The 19,627-nt window shown below is 44.4% G+C and overlaps 1 protein-coding gene across 1 annotated transcript in view; it reads left to right on the forward strand.

Moving 5' to 3' along the window:
- Window positions 1-19,627, forward strand: part of LRP1 (LDL receptor related protein 1) — a 1,472,234-nt gene that overhangs the window by 212,948 nt on the left and 1,239,659 nt on the right. The window contains 4 exon segments of the mRNA XM_078688974.1: window positions 891-1,028; window positions 3,179-3,298; window positions 12,571-12,699; window positions 13,722-13,985. Coding sequence (XP_078545100.1) covers window positions 891-1,028; window positions 3,179-3,298; window positions 12,571-12,699; window positions 13,722-13,985 — 651 coding nt within the window.

Consider the following 19,627-nt stretch of genomic DNA (forward strand, 5'->3'; position numbering starts at 1 on the left):
TTGTTTGCAGCAACCACCCCAATTGAAATATCACATTTGACCAGAATATTTTGGTTCTCTATGATAAAGCAGTCCAATCACAACTATTTTAAAAATTGCACCACTCCATCAGGAATTCAATTATGACGCTTTCGCAAACGGAGCATTGCTAGATGGCAAAAGAATACTGTGATAGGCCCTCTCAGGAGTGCTTTAGGAGGATCAGAATGCAGGGGAAATGGTTGTGTTGAGCTGAGATCATGAACAGACCAACATGAGTGAGCAATTTTTTTAATGAATGGCAATCTGCAGCAGGCTGGTTTATGAGGCTGCCTGGTTTGTCGTCAGTGAAGTACGGGTGAGTTAAAGGCTAGTCCCAGAACATGTGGAGGTCGATATGGGGTCAGTTGCAGGTGAGGGATGGTCTGTGCATTTTGTTTGGAGGGGGGTTGTGTTGGGAGAAAGAGTGGGTTTAAAGCAAGGCAGATTGGAACGATGGCTATGAGTTGTGTGCAAAATGGGTATAGTGCATGTCATTGGAATCCCAGTGAAAGAGGTGTCCATTGCCATGCTGGCTCGTGAAATTAAGGGTTTGCTTAATCTTGGAACCTATTCAGATGGTGTCACTGTTCAGTAGGTGACGTGCACGCGTTGCCGTTGAGGGATGATGAGTTTGTTGTCCTGCTGTGTATAACAGCACTGCTTTGTTGCAGGAATGCAGTTCTTACTAAACAGCGTTTTAAAGCATTACCGCCTCTGCACAACAGCAGTTGCACTGTGGCAGGAGTCCATGGCAGTGGTGATCGAATGTACCGTATAGTATATGGGTGTGGCACAATAGTTCATGTGAACATGCGCATCTAGAAAACTGAAAATATTTAACTGAAAATGTATAACCCGTTTTCTTTCAGGTCCACAGACCAAGGTGAACAATTGTCAACCGAATGAGAGGAGCTGCCTCAGCACAGACATCTGCCTTTACATGGACAAGCTGTGCAATGGTCACAACGACTGTTCCGATGGCTCTGATGAAGGCCCACACTGCCGCGGTAAGCGAGTGTCATGGAAGCGGGTGTACCGTTGCTTGTACTGGTTAAACCAGAAGCCTGATTCAGATTCAGGAGTATCCAATCCTGGCTTCCTCCCATGTGGAATGTAGCGTTGTGTGACAACAGTTTGCCAGGTTCTTGGGATTACTGAAGCAGAGTTACTCTCTGTACTGAGGTAACCCCATCCCCCCAAATTCCCTCCACCATCAACATCAACAACTACCTGTCTAACCGCCTACCCTGTGTGCAGCTTACCGAAATGTGGCCTTTTCCTCTCTCCCAGTGTGCTGTGATTGCCTTCAGTAGGTGGTGCTGGCCCTCAGAGATGTTGTGTAATTTCCAGCTAATGTTTTTAGTATTATTTCTTCCAATCAGACCCACACATTGTCCTGTGGTCCACGTCTCCTTATTCACTCACTCATTCATTCCTTCATTCCGCTTCCTAAATGCCCAATTCCTATTTGAGGGAGACATGTTTTTTAATCCCAATCCAAAGTAGTGTGGATGGTAGTTCTTGAGTCATATGGGGAAAAAAGCTCAAAGCCCCAATTAAATTATTCTTGCACCCTCCACTCGTTTTAGAACAAAATATGCAGGTATATTTACACATGAAATAATAGTGCAGCATGGAGATGCTGTATTTTCAGTTCAGTGAGCTTGATAGTACACTTGGAAGATCTCTGCCATGACTCTATTGTCTGCTCCAGGTTTTTGGCCACCAGAAGAAGTCCTCATTACAATGTACTGCTCAACCTTACATGGCCCTGTGATGTTACTTCTAGTCTGGCTTGAACAAGCCACCTTATTGTGATCTATTGAGTGACTTAATGTGCCCCTTTTCCTCACCCTCCATGGCTCCTCCTTACACCAGAAAGCAGTTTAGATAAGTACATATTGACCACAAACTACTGGCCTAGTTCACTCACCATGGCACCTTGAATCTCTTTTGACTTCACTGATGTCTACTACTCTTCTGACCTACCCAAAGTCCCTGGCTTCAGTGATATGGGCTGTTTGTGTATGGCGCGATGTAGAAAATACTTGTGTTTTCATTTTGTGCTGGTACTTGGGTGCATGAAGCTTGTGAGTGGGATGCACAAGCAAAGATGACATCACTCTCACTAGGCCTGCCTCATTGAGAGTTGTCTCCCTCGCATAAGGAGTAGGTCCAGGCTCTTGTCCCAGGACCTAGTTTACTTTTCTGTTGACGACTTAATTTTGAGCCCAGTAGGAACACTAGTACAGCTCCTAGCTTGGGTCCCGGCCATATGAGTGTTGCTTGATATGTTCTCCATGGAAGGCGAGCGCATCTTCAAAGCTCACATCACTCAGACCTGGTTCTCCTGACCTCTGACTGCTCACTTCCTCCTCGCCCATATGCATGCAGGCTCTGCTGTGAGTTAAGGGAATGGATACAAGACCTCACATCTCTCACTTCTGTCTGCCGCGCCTGGGTGTCCTGCGAGCTGTTCTGGGGGTACGGATAGTGCATGCTCAGCTCCCACTCTCGCGGTGTCCCATCAGACACCGCTTAGAGTGATGGTAATGTGAGCAATGTTCGTGTTTCCCACACTTGGTTATTCTGAGAGATGTGTGTCTGGTGCAGGTACGTGCACTGCTTACATCCGAATACCCATTGGTCTGAGTGCATAGCCATGCAGTGCTAGTGTTCCACTCACACTGTGGATCTGGGTGCTCTTCCCAGTCTGCTGGGGACAAGAAATGGCCACTAACAATGTTTGATACTCTGGATTTTCTTAATAGCCGCTCGCTTGACCTGCTACCCAGAATATTGGACTTTTATTGCCTTTTTTTCCCCAATAGTGAGTTCTTTCCCTTCTTTTCTCTTGAATTATTCCTGTTCCATCATTCTGCAGTTCTCTATCTACACAAGTTACACCATAAAGAAAAAAGGCTGTCATAGAGGAGACCGGGTTGTAGGTCAGTTTACCGCTCTACACCCCTAGGTCCACCTTCAGTGTGACAGAACTTGCCTTTCCTCATTGCCACAGGTGTAGTTAAGTTGGTCCTGGGTAACACTGTGTGGCCCTCATCCTTGTGTTTAAAACAGAGGGTATAAAATTAGCAAAACATAACACGTCGGGTATCCTGGGGGACCCTTTACTCACAGATTTTATTTTCTGTTTCAGTGTTTGCTGCAAACTGTTCACATTTGGGCTGCAAACACCAGTGTGCCTCTACGTTAACAGGGCCTGCCTGCTACTGCGAACGTGCTTATGAGCTGGGAGAGGACGGCAAGAGCTGCAAAGGTGAGTGAGTGATCTTCAATGGAAACAGAGAGCGTTGATACTTTTAGCCTGCAAAATGAATAATTTCCTTTGAAGAGTATTGGCACTTTTTCCCTTTTTTAGGCCTTGCTTACATACAACTTTAGCTGTATGCTTTCAAAAGGTTTATTGTGTACAATATAGTACTTAAATAGACAGGAAAGCCACAAACTAATCCTGATCCATGGGTCGACCCAAAGCGCACTCAACTCATTTGCTTGCTTCTTATTCAGTAGGTTTCCTTCCTTGTCCTGGTGTTTGCTTCTCCTTTTCTATTTTACAGTGTTTCTGATTGAATAAGGTGTATCCTTCCTCTGTTTACATTCAGGGACCTACTTGTATTTCTTTGTTCTTTCTGATGGATGCTTCTAACCGCAGATTTCTCACCTTGTGAATACCCCCTGTGCCACACTGGATCTGAAGATTTTTTCAGCGCTGCTCCCAGCAGGTGGCATTGTCTGTCTCTGTGTCGACTCAGTCTCACCCCAGAAGTGACGCCAGAGCCACATATAAATGCCACCCCTGCATGCTGACATCCGTTCCTTTCTTCCCGTGCCTTTGGGCGCAAATCCGAAGCTCACTCCTAAACTTTTTTTCTCATCTTTCAGTTGTCTAACGAATGTGTTTATTCTGAAGAGTGCACGGGAAATTGTTCCCACCGAAAACTAGATTGTTTAAGCCTTGTAGGGACTGGCGCAAGCATATGTCTGTTACAGACCCTCCACGAGATACGTCTCTGGTACCTAGGATCCTCGCACGACTCATTCTCGCGGGGTGCATCCATATGAACCCCAAAGCAATCCAGGAATGCAAAGTCACACTCTACATCACCAAAACACCATTACATGGTGCGGAAGGGGGAATCTAGGTCGAAGTTGAGGATGCCATTCCCATTTACGAGCTCATTTCAGCAAAAGATCCATCTTGCATTCCAAGTTGTCAGGTAAGTCCAGGTTAAAAAAAGCACAAGAAGGTGAAGGAGGATTCACCCTCTTCCCACCAATCTGGACCAAAGAAGTTGCTAGGATGTCAAGATGCCTATTGTATTGTATTGTAATTGCATTTATATAGCGCTTACTACCCCTGACGAGGCGTTAAAGCGCTTTTTCGGCGAGTAGCACGCTACTCCGGGACCCATAGAGGATTAGTGTTGAATTAGTATAGTGAAACATGCTAGTACATTTAAGTGGTGTCTCTGTCCGGTTTCCTTTCGAGGAACAGTTTCCACAACTTTTTGGACCCAATTCCACAACTTATCCTTATGCATCCCTTGTTTCTAGATCCATTGACGACACTGCAACTGGTAGAGGTTTTTCAAGAAAGGCATGTTTCATATTTCCTTGCCACCCTTTTAGCACCCTCTGGTTTGCCTTTGGGTCTCAAGGGTCCGAAGAGGCATCCACTCGGAATACCACTGGCGAATCCATCCTCAATATTATCTGCACCTCTGGAAGTCTGCTGTGGGGTCCTCGAATTCAAGCTGATGCCCGTTCTGGAAGAGCCAGGAGTGTGTGCTACCCAGAAATTCTGGGCATGAGTATTTGTCCTCCGATCAGGTAGCTGCTTTGGGAGAATCTTCCAACTTAGCACAAAAGCAGGGTCCTGCACCCATGACCTTGCAATCTACATCTCCGTGCATGGAGTTTGTGCGGCAGAAGTTGGCTGCTTTGACAATCTCCAGAAGTAGTGGATTTCATTCTACCAGCCAGGTGTTGATCAACAGAAACTTTTTACACAGGACGCTAGGATAAGTTTGTGGCCTAATGTAATTCCTGCTTACAGATGCTTTACAGGGAAGTTGTCGAATTATCAGCCTTTTACACCGTCTTTTATCCCAGCTAGGACCTGCTGTGTGCACTGTTAAAGATTTTTTAATGGCCCTTTCGGCCTTTTTATTTTTACCTTCCCAACCATCCTCCTTTATAGCACCTTAAAGTCTGGTGCATATGTTCCACCCAAGCCTTTTGGAATGCTGCAGTGGGACCTTAATTTGTTTTTAAGTTTCCATATGTATACCCCATTTGAACCAATGCACCGCTGTCATTTGCGTCTCTTGACTCTCAAAGTAGTCTTAGATATAGCGATCGCTTCAGCTCTTCGCGTGTGTGAGCTTCAAGCTCTGTATGTCCTCTCCATCCATTCTCCATGCACCACCTTTTCTCAGACAAACTTGTGATGCAGACTAGAATTGCATTCTTACCGAATGATACGACACCTTTTCATGTGTACCCCAAAGGAGCTTTTACATAGATGTACCAAGGGCAATCAAGTGGATGATTAGCTCTTTGTGGGTTTCGCTGGGAAACCGAAAGGTAAGGCTGTGCAAAAAAGGACCATATTGAGATTGATTGTCCTCTGTATTAAAATCTGTTATGTACTGGCAAAGAAGCAGCCTCTGGAAGGTCTTTGGGCTCATTCCACCAGAGCCTAGGTTGCTACTACTGGGATGCTATGCTGAGTGCCTTTTACTGGACATCTGTTTAGCCCTGGAGTGGGTGTCAGTCCGCACGTTTACGAGGCACCACTGTCTTGATAGCAAGATCCGGCGGGATGGCACTTTACTTCTTTGGTCCTGTAGGATTTTTCTGGTCTGAGCCATTCCACAAACCCACCACCTTGAAAGGTACTGCTTCAGTATCACTATTCACAAGCCAAGGAATCTGCAGTTAGAAATATCCATCAGAGGTACAAGTTACTTAACTTCAAGAACGCTCTTTCCGATGTATACTGTATCTAACCGCACATTTTTCACTGCCTTCACACCCCCCGTTCGGTGCAATGGACTCTTTATTTCATCTATAAAAAGGTCCAAATTTAGAGATATGCACACTGTCATATGATACCTTATCCGATGGTGCAGACACAGTCAAGTCTGTGTGCACTGGTGGCACTACCTAGGCAGGGCAGAGTCAATCTAGACCCGCACCATGCCACCTGTTGGTGAGTGGGTAGTTTAAAAGAATGCATACCTGCATTGTGGCACTAGCGTGTGTGTACATTATAAAGATATTTACAACATGTTCCCATCATGCACTGGGACAGGAACAGACTAATTTGCATACAGCCAGGTTCTGAAACTGGGATGGTGCAATGAGCTAAACGTTGTTGGATCTAGCCCTGATCTCTTGACTGGGTGAGAGTATTCTGCTTAATTCAGAGACTCTGTCCCTCACCACCCCTTGTTGTAATACATTATAAAGATGGCAAAAATATGGCCCCTGCAGCATCATAATGCCTATGTGCATGGACAACATCATGCTGGGGCTTGCCTTTTTTTCTTTGTGCTGATTCTGCGCTCATCATCGGTAATTAACAGTGCCAAATCCAGAAGCGCGATTAACTTTACAAAGTAGCGACTTATTGGTCTTGGCAATGCTTGTTTTCAAACAATTTTTGCAAAAGGTTAAAGAACAGTATAAGATAAAATATATTTAACAAAATAAATGTTTATCTGCTTCTGCATTTCTTACATTTACTCTTTCTAAACTACACTGAAACTATCCACACACCATCCACAGGAGGGTAGCTGTAATTGTTATCTAAAAATGATATAAAAATTCTGAAAATTCAATTAAAACATTTAAATAAAAAAGCATTGTGGATCATTGTGGATCATTGGAACGACACGCACCTCACCTCTACCCCCAGCACCCGAGTCAATCACCCACCTGCTGTTACCACCCCACATTCCTCAATCACAGCCACAAATATCTCCCCCTCATACACTAGCCGCCCCTCTAACACCAACCCTTGGACCCCCACACATACCGCTCCCGTTCCCCCCTCCCCGGACATCACAACTTCCACCTACAACCCCTCCAACCTAGATCAGCACCAGAACGTCACGCATAACGACAAATCCCACCCTTTGTCCCCCCCTCTCTCAGTCCCCACTACCATCCGCTAACTAACCACGCAGAGCACACCACCAGAACCATCCCCAACCCCATTTCACCCCCCACTCTCAGCCCTCACTACCCTTCAGGCGCCCCCATCACCACCATCATACACTCCACTTCCACCCCGCTCTCTTCGCCTGCCACGAATTCCCACCTCTACGCCACCAACCTCCTCCGTACTTCATCCACTCCCATCGCCCCCATACCCTCTCTCCTCCCTAACACCAACCCGTACGCCTACACCACGGAGTCCTGCATAAACACCAACCCACCCCCCACCCGCACGATAACTTCCAGGTCAGCCACTCACCCATGACTTCCACCCCCAGCACTAACACTTATCCCACGCTGGACAAGTTTATGTCCTCCCTCCTCCAACTCAAAGAAGACATTCACACCATCAAAGAAGACATTCACACCATCAAAGAGCTACACATCACACCACCTAGACTCACCTCACTCACCACCACGCCCCCTCTCAACTTGCTCTCCACCCGTCCTGATGACGCGCCCAAGCTACATCCCTCATACAGGACAGCGATCCATGCCCACAATCTCAACAACCGCACCCGCCGCCCACTCTGGACCGCGATCCCTGCTCACAATCGCAACAACCGCCCCCGTCGCACATGCAACCCTCTTTCGGATCTCGACACTCTCACCCTCCTCCGCTCCTACGACCCCGCTCCCCTAAACAACACAACCGCCTCGCACCTCCCCATTCCCACGATACACTCAAATCCCCGTAGACCCTCCACACTAAACAGAATCTCCGTCCCGAGTAACCTTAGAAAAGTCCCCATCTCTCTAGTACCCTCTACCTCCCCTGACACACCCTGTCTCAAATGCACTCTCCTAAACTGCAGATCGGCTTCTAGACACTCCGCCGCCATCGCTGATCTCATCCTAACATTGGACCTTGACATAATCATCTTGACTGAAACCTGGCTAACCGAATCTTCCACACCTATAATGGACATTCTGGTTCCCCCCAACTACCACATCATTAGGCTTGACAGGTCTGGCAAGATAGGTGGTGGAATCGCATGCATATACAGGAACAGCCTTTCTGTTATGAAAGTCTCCGTACCTTCCCTACCCTCCCCAAATTCCTACGAATACATCTGCCTCGATATTATCAGTGATAGCAAACCGATATGCTCTCTCCACTGCATTTACCACCCACCCAGAGACAACCTCACATTCGCCCAACAAATCATGGACATGATTTCAACCAACGCCGGACGACAGCTCACCCAAATATACCTTGGTGACTTCAACCTCCACTGGAACGATCACAATGATGCGGTGGTAAATAGCCTTAAAAGCTTCCTCAACGCCCTGGACCTCACACAATTATGCAACAGCCCGACCCACGAGAAAGGCTCTATCCTCGACCTTATCATCGCCAAAGAGGACGCTATTCAACTTGAGTCTATCCAACCCTGTGACTGGTCAGACCATCATATTGTCACATTTCACATCAATGAAAAAGTCAAACTCAACACGGTTCAATCCTCCAGACCTAAAGTTTGGAAAAGAGACCTGAAAAAACTAAACCCATACTCCCTACCCCCGAACAGCCGCGACCTCCTGCTCCCTCCTACGGACGTCCAATCCTTAACTGACCACTATATCAACGCCATGACCTCAATAATTAATGAGGCTGCTCCCATGCAACTAAAAAGAGTCTCCGCTAAAATCTCCAATCCATGGTACGACGGGAGTCTCAATGAAGATAGACGAGCCATGCGAATGGCAGAGCGCACATGGAGAACAGCTCCCTCTGCACTGCACCTGAAAACCCTGAAGAAAAAGAGAAACGCCTACTTCAGGAAAATAAAGCGCTCAAAAGCAAATTTCTTCAGCCTCCAGCTCGACCAAGCAAAAAACCGTCCAAGAAAACTGTTTGAGCTAATCAAAACTCAAGCCAAGGAACAACCCCAACCTCTCAGTACCTTGTGCGAAGCACCCTCCTGTGAAGACTTCGCTGCTTTCTTTACCCAAAAAACTGACAACATAAAGAGTGATCTCCGCACTGACACAAGCCTCTACACCACACCCAACTGCATAACACCCACCGAACCTAAAAACAATGCAACATGGTCATCCTTTGAAACCTACTCCGAAGAAGAAATAGGCAAACTGCTCAGCACCTTGAAACCTTCCAATCACCTCACGGATCCCCACCCTGCTAACGCTGTCAAAGATTTCGCCCCATTGTTCCTTCCACTCTGGACTAAAATTATCAACAGCTCGCTCCAAGAAGGAACAATCCCTGACTCCCTCAAAGTTGGGCAAGTCACACCTTTGCTAAAGAAACCTACTGCCGACCCATCCGACCTAAACAACTACCGCCCCATTACCAATATTCCCACTCTCGCCAAACTATTGGAAAAATGCGCACAACTACAACTGACTAAACACATTGATCAGTTTGATCTCCTCAACCCTCATCAATCAGGCTTCCGAGCTGGACACAGTACTGAAACTGCGATGACCCACATAATTGACGACGCCCTTCAAATCCTAGATCAAAACGATACCTGCCTCCTCATCCTTCTTGATCTCTCTTCAGCATTCGACACTGTCAAACATGAGAATCTACTCGATCTTTTGAACACAAGAATGGGTCTATCTGGGACTGTGCTCAAGTGGTTCACCTCCTTTTTACATAACAGGTCGCAGAAATTCAAGAGTAACAACCTGATGTCCTCGCCAATACCTGTTTCGTTAGGCGTCCCCCAAGGATCCTCCCTATCACCAACCTTGTTCAACCTAGTTATGGAACCTCTCACCACCTTGCTACAAGCATCCAATGTACTTTTTCACATGTACGCAGATGACACCCAACTATATCTCAAATTACAATCCCCTAATGACATTGTACTCCTGAACTCAACGATCAGAAGCACCCAATCCTGGCTTGCTGATAATCACCTCAAACTCAATGCTCTGAAAACAGAATTCCTACTGATCTCACCTCCCGCGAAGATCTCTACCACTCAAACCTGGCTTAAACAACTAACTGCACTCAATGTCCAACCCACCATAGTGGATTCAGCAAAATCCCTAGGCATAACTCTCGACCCCAATCTCAACATGCAGCATCATATCAGCAAGGCTACTAAGGGAGCGAACTTCCAAATCAATACCCTGAGGAAACTCAAACCCTTCCTACCAGCCAAAGACTTTCAAACTGCAGTACAAGCACTAGTAATACCGCGAATTGAATACGGCAGCATCGCCCTCTGCGGTCTCCCGTTAACCACTACTGCACCCCTAAGAGCTTCTCTAAATGCTGCAGCGAGACTCATCACTGGGTCAAAAAAACACTCGCATATCTCCCCTGACTTGAAATCCTTGAACTGGCTGCCTTTTGAAGCAAGAATACACCTGAAAATCGCCTGCATGACACACAAGGCTGTACACCTGAGCTCTCCCGGATACCTCACTCAGAAGCTGTCAATCTCTGGCGGCTCTAGAAACACTAGAGGCACAAACAATCTTCTGCTAAAACCCCGAAGATTCCGGAAGGAAAAAACTTATTAACGCTCTTTCTCAGGAATGGCACCCAGGATTTGGAACTCATTTCCTCCTGAAACCAGGCTCATCTCCTCCATCACACTTTTTAAGAAAGAAGTAAAAGCTATTCTTATGGCCAAATACACCTAACCTATTAACGTGGATCTGTAAAGACTCTACACCGATCTGTATTATTTGGCTCGAACGCTACGACTGTGTCTCACCTGTATTATTGACTTCCCTGACTATCTATGCACACATTTATCTGTAATACTTGCATTACTGATGTACCTGTTCTACTTTGCTCCCCCACGTACCTACCCATTTCACTCATTACGTTTAATTTCGCTATACCTAATGACCTGCTTCTCACTCTTGTTATATTCCCTGCTTTGTAAAGCACTCTGATATCTGCAAAGATCTTGTTCGCGCTATATAAATCTTTCTAAATAAATAAATAAAATTGTAGACTCTTGTAGATGTTTTACAACAGTTATATTTTCTTTTCTTTAGAGTTTCAGTGAATGCATGGAACAACATCTTAACATAAATGGTAGAAACTGAATAAAAGAAAAAAAAAGAAAAAATCATGGAAAAGACTCCTTGAAGCATTATAGCGCCTAGGAAGCAAGGGCACAGCAGCACTGTTGCAGAGCATGTTTCCAGAGGGGCCAGAGAAGTTGGAAAACGCAGTGACCTGTGGGATCCTATCTGCCAACAACTATATCTTTGTAGAAACTGAGAGGAGACTGTTGCTGAAGACACTCATTCTTAGCTAGTTCCTATCACTTGGCTTCACAGAGCTCTTTTTATGGCCAGCAGCATTCTGCCATTCATAGTGTGACCAGGAGTGGCACTGCAACCGCATGTTAAAGGCAGCAAATGCCTTCCGCTCTAAGGATAACATTTAAGGCATTTATAGTTTCTTAAATATATCAAACTATAATAAATCGTTTGGTAGTAAATAATAAGTGAACAGAAAATCTTTGAAAAAAAAGGTAGAGCCCGTGAGAAGAAAAGAGCGAAAATGCCCTGAGAATATGAATGAAAAAAAAAAAAAAAATATATATATATATATATATATATATATCTAGATCTAGATATATCTAGATCTAGATCTAGATATATCTAGATCTAGATCTAGATATATCTATCTCTAGATCTAGATATATCTAGATCTAGATCTAGATATATCTAGATATATCTAGATCTAGATATATCTAGATCTAGATATATATAGATCTAGATATATATAGAGATATATAGATCCTCACACTCTCCTGTGAGTATACCGCTGCCTCGCTCACTCTCTCTCGCGATTCACGTCACCCCAACGGACCTCTCACATGAGTAGGTCTCGTAACTTTTCTCCAATGTTACTCTTTAACCAAAAGGATGACAACGCCTTGTGTAGCTGGCTCAAAATTACTTAATTTCGGCCTTCTCAATTTTTAGCTTTTTATATAGCGCGAACGAGACCCGAAGATATCGCGTATCAGAGCGCTTTACATGAGCACCAGTTTCATTACATGAGGACACATTCATTTTTGTTAGACACAGGGAGATTAAGTGATTTGCCCAGAATCACAGGATGTTAAGCGTCGTTGCCCACAACGACACGCTAACTCGGTTTCCCAGCTTCGACGTCGACCACTCTAGCCTTAAGGCTACATCCTCTCCCCGTTTCTTCTAAATCTGTTTTACGGCTTTGGTCCAAAAGTTGTAGCTGTGTTGTGGAGCAAAGTTGAGTTTGATGTAGTTTGATGAGATGAACTGTATGTTTTCTGTTCCATTCATTAGCTTGCTTGTTCCTGTGCTTGTTGTTTTCAGACTTCGATGAGTGCACACTGTACGGAATGTGCAGTCAGACCTGCACCAACACCGAGGGGTCCTACACGTGCAGCTGTGTGGAGGGATACCTGCTGCAGCCCGACAACCGCTCCTGCAAGGCGAAGAATGGTATGCTCCTGCCGGAAGTGAGATGTGGATGTCTTCGGTCTGTCCCTGGCCATTCTTTCATTTTGTAGCCAAAACACGTTGTTAGCTGTTTAGAGATCCGGCCTCGTTTTCTGAAATTGCATCAAGGTTGTTATGTTGTATTGCTGCACAATGGCAGTTGGTAATTTTTGTGGGGCATTGGTTTTCCTAGTTTTTACTCATTTAACTCTGAGAAATGATATTACACGGAACTGATCAATGTTAGTTTTTGTGATGCAACATCCATCATTTTGGAAACCGGCATTACAGTGTAAAAAGCAGCGTTTTTGCTTGTAAGCCTTGCTTCTAAACTACTAAAAATGTTTTACCTTGTGTTAAACAGTTGTGCCAGCAAAGCAACGAATACTGTACTGTTCGGGACACTTGTTGACTGTTGTAGAAATTAAACCTATTCATTTGTGATTGATTTGCAACTGAACATTTCCTGTCCTGAGGTTTTTTTTTTAATTGGATTGTTTATGCCCAAACATGTTTTAATACTTCAACGTAGCAGGCGCCCCTTTAACTTTTAAGTACAGTTATAGTCAATGCGCAGAATCGAGATACTGCCGAACAAAACATATCTGACTGAAAGACTTTGTTATATAGTGAAAGTTCGCTTTTTCACAGCTGCGACCGTTTGAAATTTAAGTCTGTTCATGGGATTGGCCTAAAACCGAGGATGCTTCCTGTGGGATTTCATCTTGCCACACTGAGCCTGAATGTGTTTGTTACTCTACTTTAATTGTGATGGGTGGTCCTGGCATGGTTTTCTTCATCAGCCTAGTGAGTTTTTTAAATTATCCTCCCATAAAGTGGTAAGAGGAGTTTGCCAATGTCAGTGGTTTTTGTCTCTGCAGCAGATCCTCATGAGGGGGACTGAGGAGCAGCGTATTGGAAGAATGGTCATTTTAGGTTGTCTTTGAAACAATTTAAAGCTGCACATATAAGTACTTTCATTATGGTAATTTCTTTAACCGTACCTTTTCTAATCCCTTCTGCAGAGCCTGTGGACAGAATGACAGTCCTATTGATTGCCAACTCTCAAAACATCTTGGCCACATCTCTTACGGGAGTGCAAGTCCCAACCATTACCCCATCAAGCACCAAGCAAACGACAGCCATGGATTTCAACTATGCAGAGGAGACGGTTTGTTGGGTGCATGTGGGCGAGAGTGCCGCACAGACCCTACTGAAATGCGCCCGAATACCCAACTTGAAGGGCTTTACTGATGAACGGACCATCAACATCTCCTTAAGCCTTCACCGTAAGTACCCGACATGGTGGGACAACGCTGGGATTCACAGGCCTTGGGTGGCGTTGGCTGTGGTAAAATGTTGAGGGGATTTCTTCGGAGGTAGAGATATATCTCGTGTGTGTGTTTCACCTAAGGTTGACACCTGGATGTTTTTTTACCGTCATGACCAGTATTTTAATGTCCCCGCCATTACTCAGGTTAGAAAAATTACCTAAAGCTGGTATTTTCCTGTTATCGGTACATACTTTAAACAGTAAATAAAACATGAGAACACTTTAAGATGTGTTCTAGAGCTCACTAAATGATACCTAAGGAATAATGAAAGTATTCAAAGACAAAAAGGACATGTTAAATACGATTTCAGCCTATTTTAGATAATGTTCTATTTAAGCATCATGCCTCAGCCTTTAAGAATCTCAATGTGAACAAATGGCCGGTATTTTTTTCTGGCAAAATGGACAACCCTGGTGGCACTACACTCCTCTTCCATAAGTCTGGGCTCATGCAATGATCTGTACAAACAGTTCGGGCAAGGGAGGGAGCAAGATGGCCCTTGACAGCAGCCCGAACACACGACAAGAGTTAAACACACTGACACAGATAAAATAGCTTGATCTTTGGCTGATGGGATGGCTTCTGCACCTTCACCGCACTGTTGTTGGTAGGTCTTCTGTTTTAGTAATTGCGCGCTTTGTAGAATGACATGATCTTTGGACTCCCCAAACACACTTGTGGCCTTGCAGGGCCTTTGATTAAATAGTGGATTTTGCATTTGTACTCTGGCTTGTGCTACGAATTTCCCGTAAATTGCGAAGTTTCTTTCTGAGCTACCTGAAAGTCACAACCCGTAATCGCTGGTGGGTTTGGCAGTGAATTCTAGCACGTCCGCCTGCTCTGTTTTTTTTAGTGCTTGCATATGTGAAAAAGGCATTTTTTAAAGACCTGAATTAATCACATAAAGACCACATTGTGCTGAAATGCTATAGTTGTTTTTGTTAAATTGTAATTTTAAAGAATGCGTCTGATGGTAACTAACATGTATCATCAATGCACTACTGTGAGGGCAGACTGGGAGAGCAGGCACCATGACTGAACCTTTTGAAATTATAATTCTTTAAGGAACGCAACTTTAAAGCATCTGTATTCTATCTCAATTTTTTAAGATTTAATTCACTGGAATTTTAATGTAAAGAACAACCAGAAAACGTTTTTTAAATTGTTTTATTGTACTCCATTTTGGGCTGTTCAGTTTTTTGAAAGACTACTGATGGTGAAATGGCTGGTGGTGGTCCATTATTATAAGGCAAGAGAGATATCCCCCACTGTACAAGATCAGTAAGCACCCTTAATCGGGTCACATCGTCTAGTTTCCACTCTGATGTCTTACTGTCACCCTCCCCACAGGAGTCTCTCTCCTGCCCGGTGATTGGCTACAGATCTAGGGCACCAATGTTCTGTTCCGATCCCAGCTTCCCCAATGTATCAGCTCATTTTCTGTACAGTTGTCTCTTCCTCTCCTGATCTCCTAAAATTTAAAGGACTTTCACCAATATTATCCTCCATGTGCAGACAATCACTGTGAAGCAAAGCCACTAGGTCTCACAATTGAGACCTGTTGACTTTGCCAATGCTTTTTGGCGATACTGTATGGTATTAAAAAAAAAAGCAAAAATGTTCTTTTGTTGATGCTGCTCAGCATCAGGACAAACCTGAAAAATGCATCATAAAGTGATGCACCTATTGCGTGTACACATCATGACTGTCACCTGCATAATTCTGTTGGAGCGTATGTGGGTAATGATGTATGCATAAGCATTCATCACCACATTTGCACTTGCCAGCTGAATGATGCAGCCCTCGTTTTATTTCTTTTTTTATTTACCGTTGCAAGATGATAGACTCTTGTAGAACAAAACCTAGGTGTAATTTGACACTGAATGCGATGGAGTGCAGGGTCGGCTACCCTTACCAGGTTTGTCTTTGTCAAACTTTTTACCTTCTGACTACAGTCCTTTTAAGTCTCAATCTACCACAGGAGTACAACTCTAACGTCCCCTAGGATCTCAGGGTAGCACTTAAAACTCACAGGGTGTTAGCTGGAGTTCACACCAGGTCAATTTGCCACTGATCAGCTTGGTAGTTGCAGGAAAGGCCTTTTGTAGCTTGTTGTAGCTGTGTAGGTTGAACAGAAGGTCAGCCCTATGACCTTTGGATTCCACTTCTTTATTCTGGATACAAGAGTGAGTGTAGATGCAGTACTGCACGGCTCTTCTCATGTTGCAGACAGAAGGTTCAGTCTGCTTATGATCTTCCTCCTGTTCAAGAATGTTCTGAAGTGGCTGTCTGGAGGTGCCACTTTTATGCCTGGCACGAGCTAGTTAGTGGGAATGACCACTGAGGACGCCTTAAACAAATGGGTATCGATTCCCCAGGCTAACCCTATCCACTTTATGCATTTTGAAGATGGCCAAATTCTATGGCCAACCCTAAATTTGGGCTCTGAGGGCTGGAGGTGTGTACGGAGAGTGTACTTTGATAATCTTGGTGTCATCCCACCTCTAATACTATAATCCAGTTTTAGGAAGTCCCTGTACCCCCACCATACTCAGTAACCGAAGTCTGGTAAAAACCAAAGCTGAGCTTTCAGAAACAATACAATAGATACACACAAACTTCTGTCGTTCTGTTTCCCTCCTTTGAAGTGCACCCCAAATATAAATATTATATGTAGACCTGTGACACCGCAGTGTCAAAAACTCCCTATCTGATTGGGGCCTGGCTGGCTGGCAGGACAGTAGTAGCGGTCTGACCAAGTGTAAGCTAACATTTTCATGTGACAGGGGAAGCCTCTTATTAGTACACCCCAAATCTCAAATGAAAAACCTGAGCAAACCTGTCTAGCAGGATGTGACATTTAAAGAGGACGTGACACTTTAATGCGAGAGTGGATGCTCACAGCCCCACTCCGGTGGTCACTGTAAACCAGTTCTGGGGCTAGTACTTCTTCTCACTGGGGTTAGTGCTTGGCTGACTAGAAGGACAACATGGGGGGAAGGCACAGGTGTGAGCTACATCTGCTTATGACAGGGGAAGCCCCTTTGAAGTGCATCAAGAGTCTGGGCACGCCCCTCGGGGCACCCTGTCAAGGAGAGTAAGACAACTTCCAACAACCAGGGCCTGTCCGGGAGCAGTGCACACCTCATCACAGGAGAGCTATCAAGGTGGCAGATGACAGTTGAATTCTAAGAGAAAGGCCTCCAGAGGTTGCAGGCAGGCAAAGGGTAACTTTTTAAAGTACCTTTTCTTTAATGGTAATGCCAAAATGGACTTTACCATTAATTTGAATGTTTAACTATTAAGAGTCCTTGAAATATTCATCTAGCTATTTCCTAGGTGGAGATAGAATTGATGAGACTTAATATTGTATCCTAATGCTTTCCTATGATTTTGCTAACCTTGCTATAGTGAAAATGGCTTTTAGGGCTTTTTCACTGTAAGGACGTTTGACATTAACTTTTACATGTCCTACTTTTGAATATCATATATCCTGCCATAATGAGCATTAAGGTGTACTTAGTTACCTAGAAATATTTTAAAAGAGGGTTTTAGGCCTGTGAAAAGAGTTTATTTTGGCAATTCAAATTTGTGGTTTAAACCTGCACAGCCAGGCTACTGGTGGCAGGCATGCAGTCATGTTTTCATTGTCACTGTAGTGGTTGGCACAATGAGTGCTGCAGCCCACTGATGACTTAACTTGCAGGACTTGTGTACCCTGTCTGTACCATATCCTAGGGACTTGTAGGTAAGTTAAATATGCCAATCGGGTGTATGCCAATTTCATCACATTGAAAGGAGGAGGAAAAACACCTTACCACTGGATAGCAGGGGTAAAGTGCACAGAGGTCTATAGCCAGCAAAAATGGGAATTAACAAAAAAAGACAAAAAGAAAAAGCAATATGCATAAACTGTAAATTTCCAACATTGTCTTTTCTACAAAGGTAACCCATGAGCTCTACATTGATCATATTGTGGAGCACGGGGTGGGGTGGTATTGATGCCCGAGTACCCCCACACTAACGTCCCTGAGAAGCCAGAGACTACACCCCTCGCTAACTCTGTGAGTCCAGTGTTAGACGGGTTGTATGTGGTTTCGTTTGATGAGTCCTAGTGAGACGGCCCTGGGTTAGCAGTGGCAAAAGGCCTCAACTCCCTCCATTGTGGAGTGTTCTTCGGCCTCCTGAATGGGATATGGCAGACATAGTGTGTGTTAAGGCTCAAAAACTGAATGCTCACCGACTTAAAGCCCAGCCAAACATTTCAAAGAACTTAGGAGGGTGAGCCAATGTTGACCTAAAATGTTTGAACATGGCCTCACCGGTGGCAGTGTGAGATATTCTGAACCCCTTCGTGGATAACAAGAGCGTTGTTGCAGTAAAGTGTCAATAACTCTGACTATTAAAGCTGGCTCAGGACTGGAATATTTTTTGTCATTTGAGTTGCAAATTTCTTACCCAAAAGCGTTGCATATTCATATAGCTCCTTACGACATTTTCAGACAGTATCGTCTTTGTGTTCATTGAAGTAGACGGCCATGTGTCCAAAGTCCGCTCTGGAAGCATATTTAAATCCCTGTTTAAGTCTGGCTGGCTTTGATAGCTCAGCCTTCCGCAGACTTATTGTTACCAAATCTTTAAAAGATTGATAGGGTGGGTTCTGTCTCCACCCATAGGATTATTACTCTCATCTCATTTTAGGGGCTATTATGTGTATCATTCCACCTTCCAGGAAGCACAGCCATTGAAATGCTAGCAAGACTATTTTACATCTAAAAATCAAACCCACGCTGTTTTACATTAAATGCATCATCTCCTGTATGTCTTCTATACAGGAAGCAATCATGTATGCTTATTTTTTCTCTGCATTGGTAAAGCCAGTAGGGAGACTCTAATGTGATAAAACATTTGTGCATGGACCAAATAAATATCTTCTGCAAATGCCTTTGTTTACAGCAGTGGCACTTTAAAATGAGACCTGTTAGCCCAACCAATGGTGGTTAATTGTGAAGCTACTCATTTGATGTGTTTTTTGGTAGCAATTCCAGTGACATGTTTGAGTACACCAGAAGTATTGACAAAGTACAACATTAGTGCATCTCGAGATAAGCTATGCACACTTTAGCAGTGTGACCTTGTAACCAAACAAGGAGGGAGTGAAAGGCATATATAAGCCAAACCCTCCCAACCCCAGAGACCTAGATGTATCCACTAGTAGAGAAAACTTGGAAATTGAAATTGGAGAGAATATAAATCCCCATGGCCTAACGGTGTGTAACGAACTATAAAGCAGATGAATTGGAGCAAAGAAACCTAGGACGCCTCCCTGTTGTGCTTGGTCTATATTATTCCCCCTTTGAGATCCTCCAGTCCTTCCACCCTTAACTGATCAGATATGGGGAGGTCACACCCGAGCTAGGGATGGAAAACCCTTCACGCCTAATAAGTTATGAGGAGCATTGGGGGAGAGAGGTATTGGCTGTTCACAGAACTGGGATTAGAAAAATGCAGAATGTTCACGCTCCATCCTGTGCTTCGAGAAAAGCTGACCATATAATCAGGAACGTGGACATTCGGTCCTGAAGCTTGTAAGTGAT

Source organism: Lissotriton helveticus, chromosome 1_1 (genome assembly GCF_964261635.1).
Source record: "Lissotriton helveticus chromosome 1_1, aLisHel1.1, whole genome shotgun sequence".
Taxonomy (NCBI): Eukaryota; Metazoa; Chordata; class Amphibia; order Caudata; family Salamandridae; genus Lissotriton; species Lissotriton helveticus.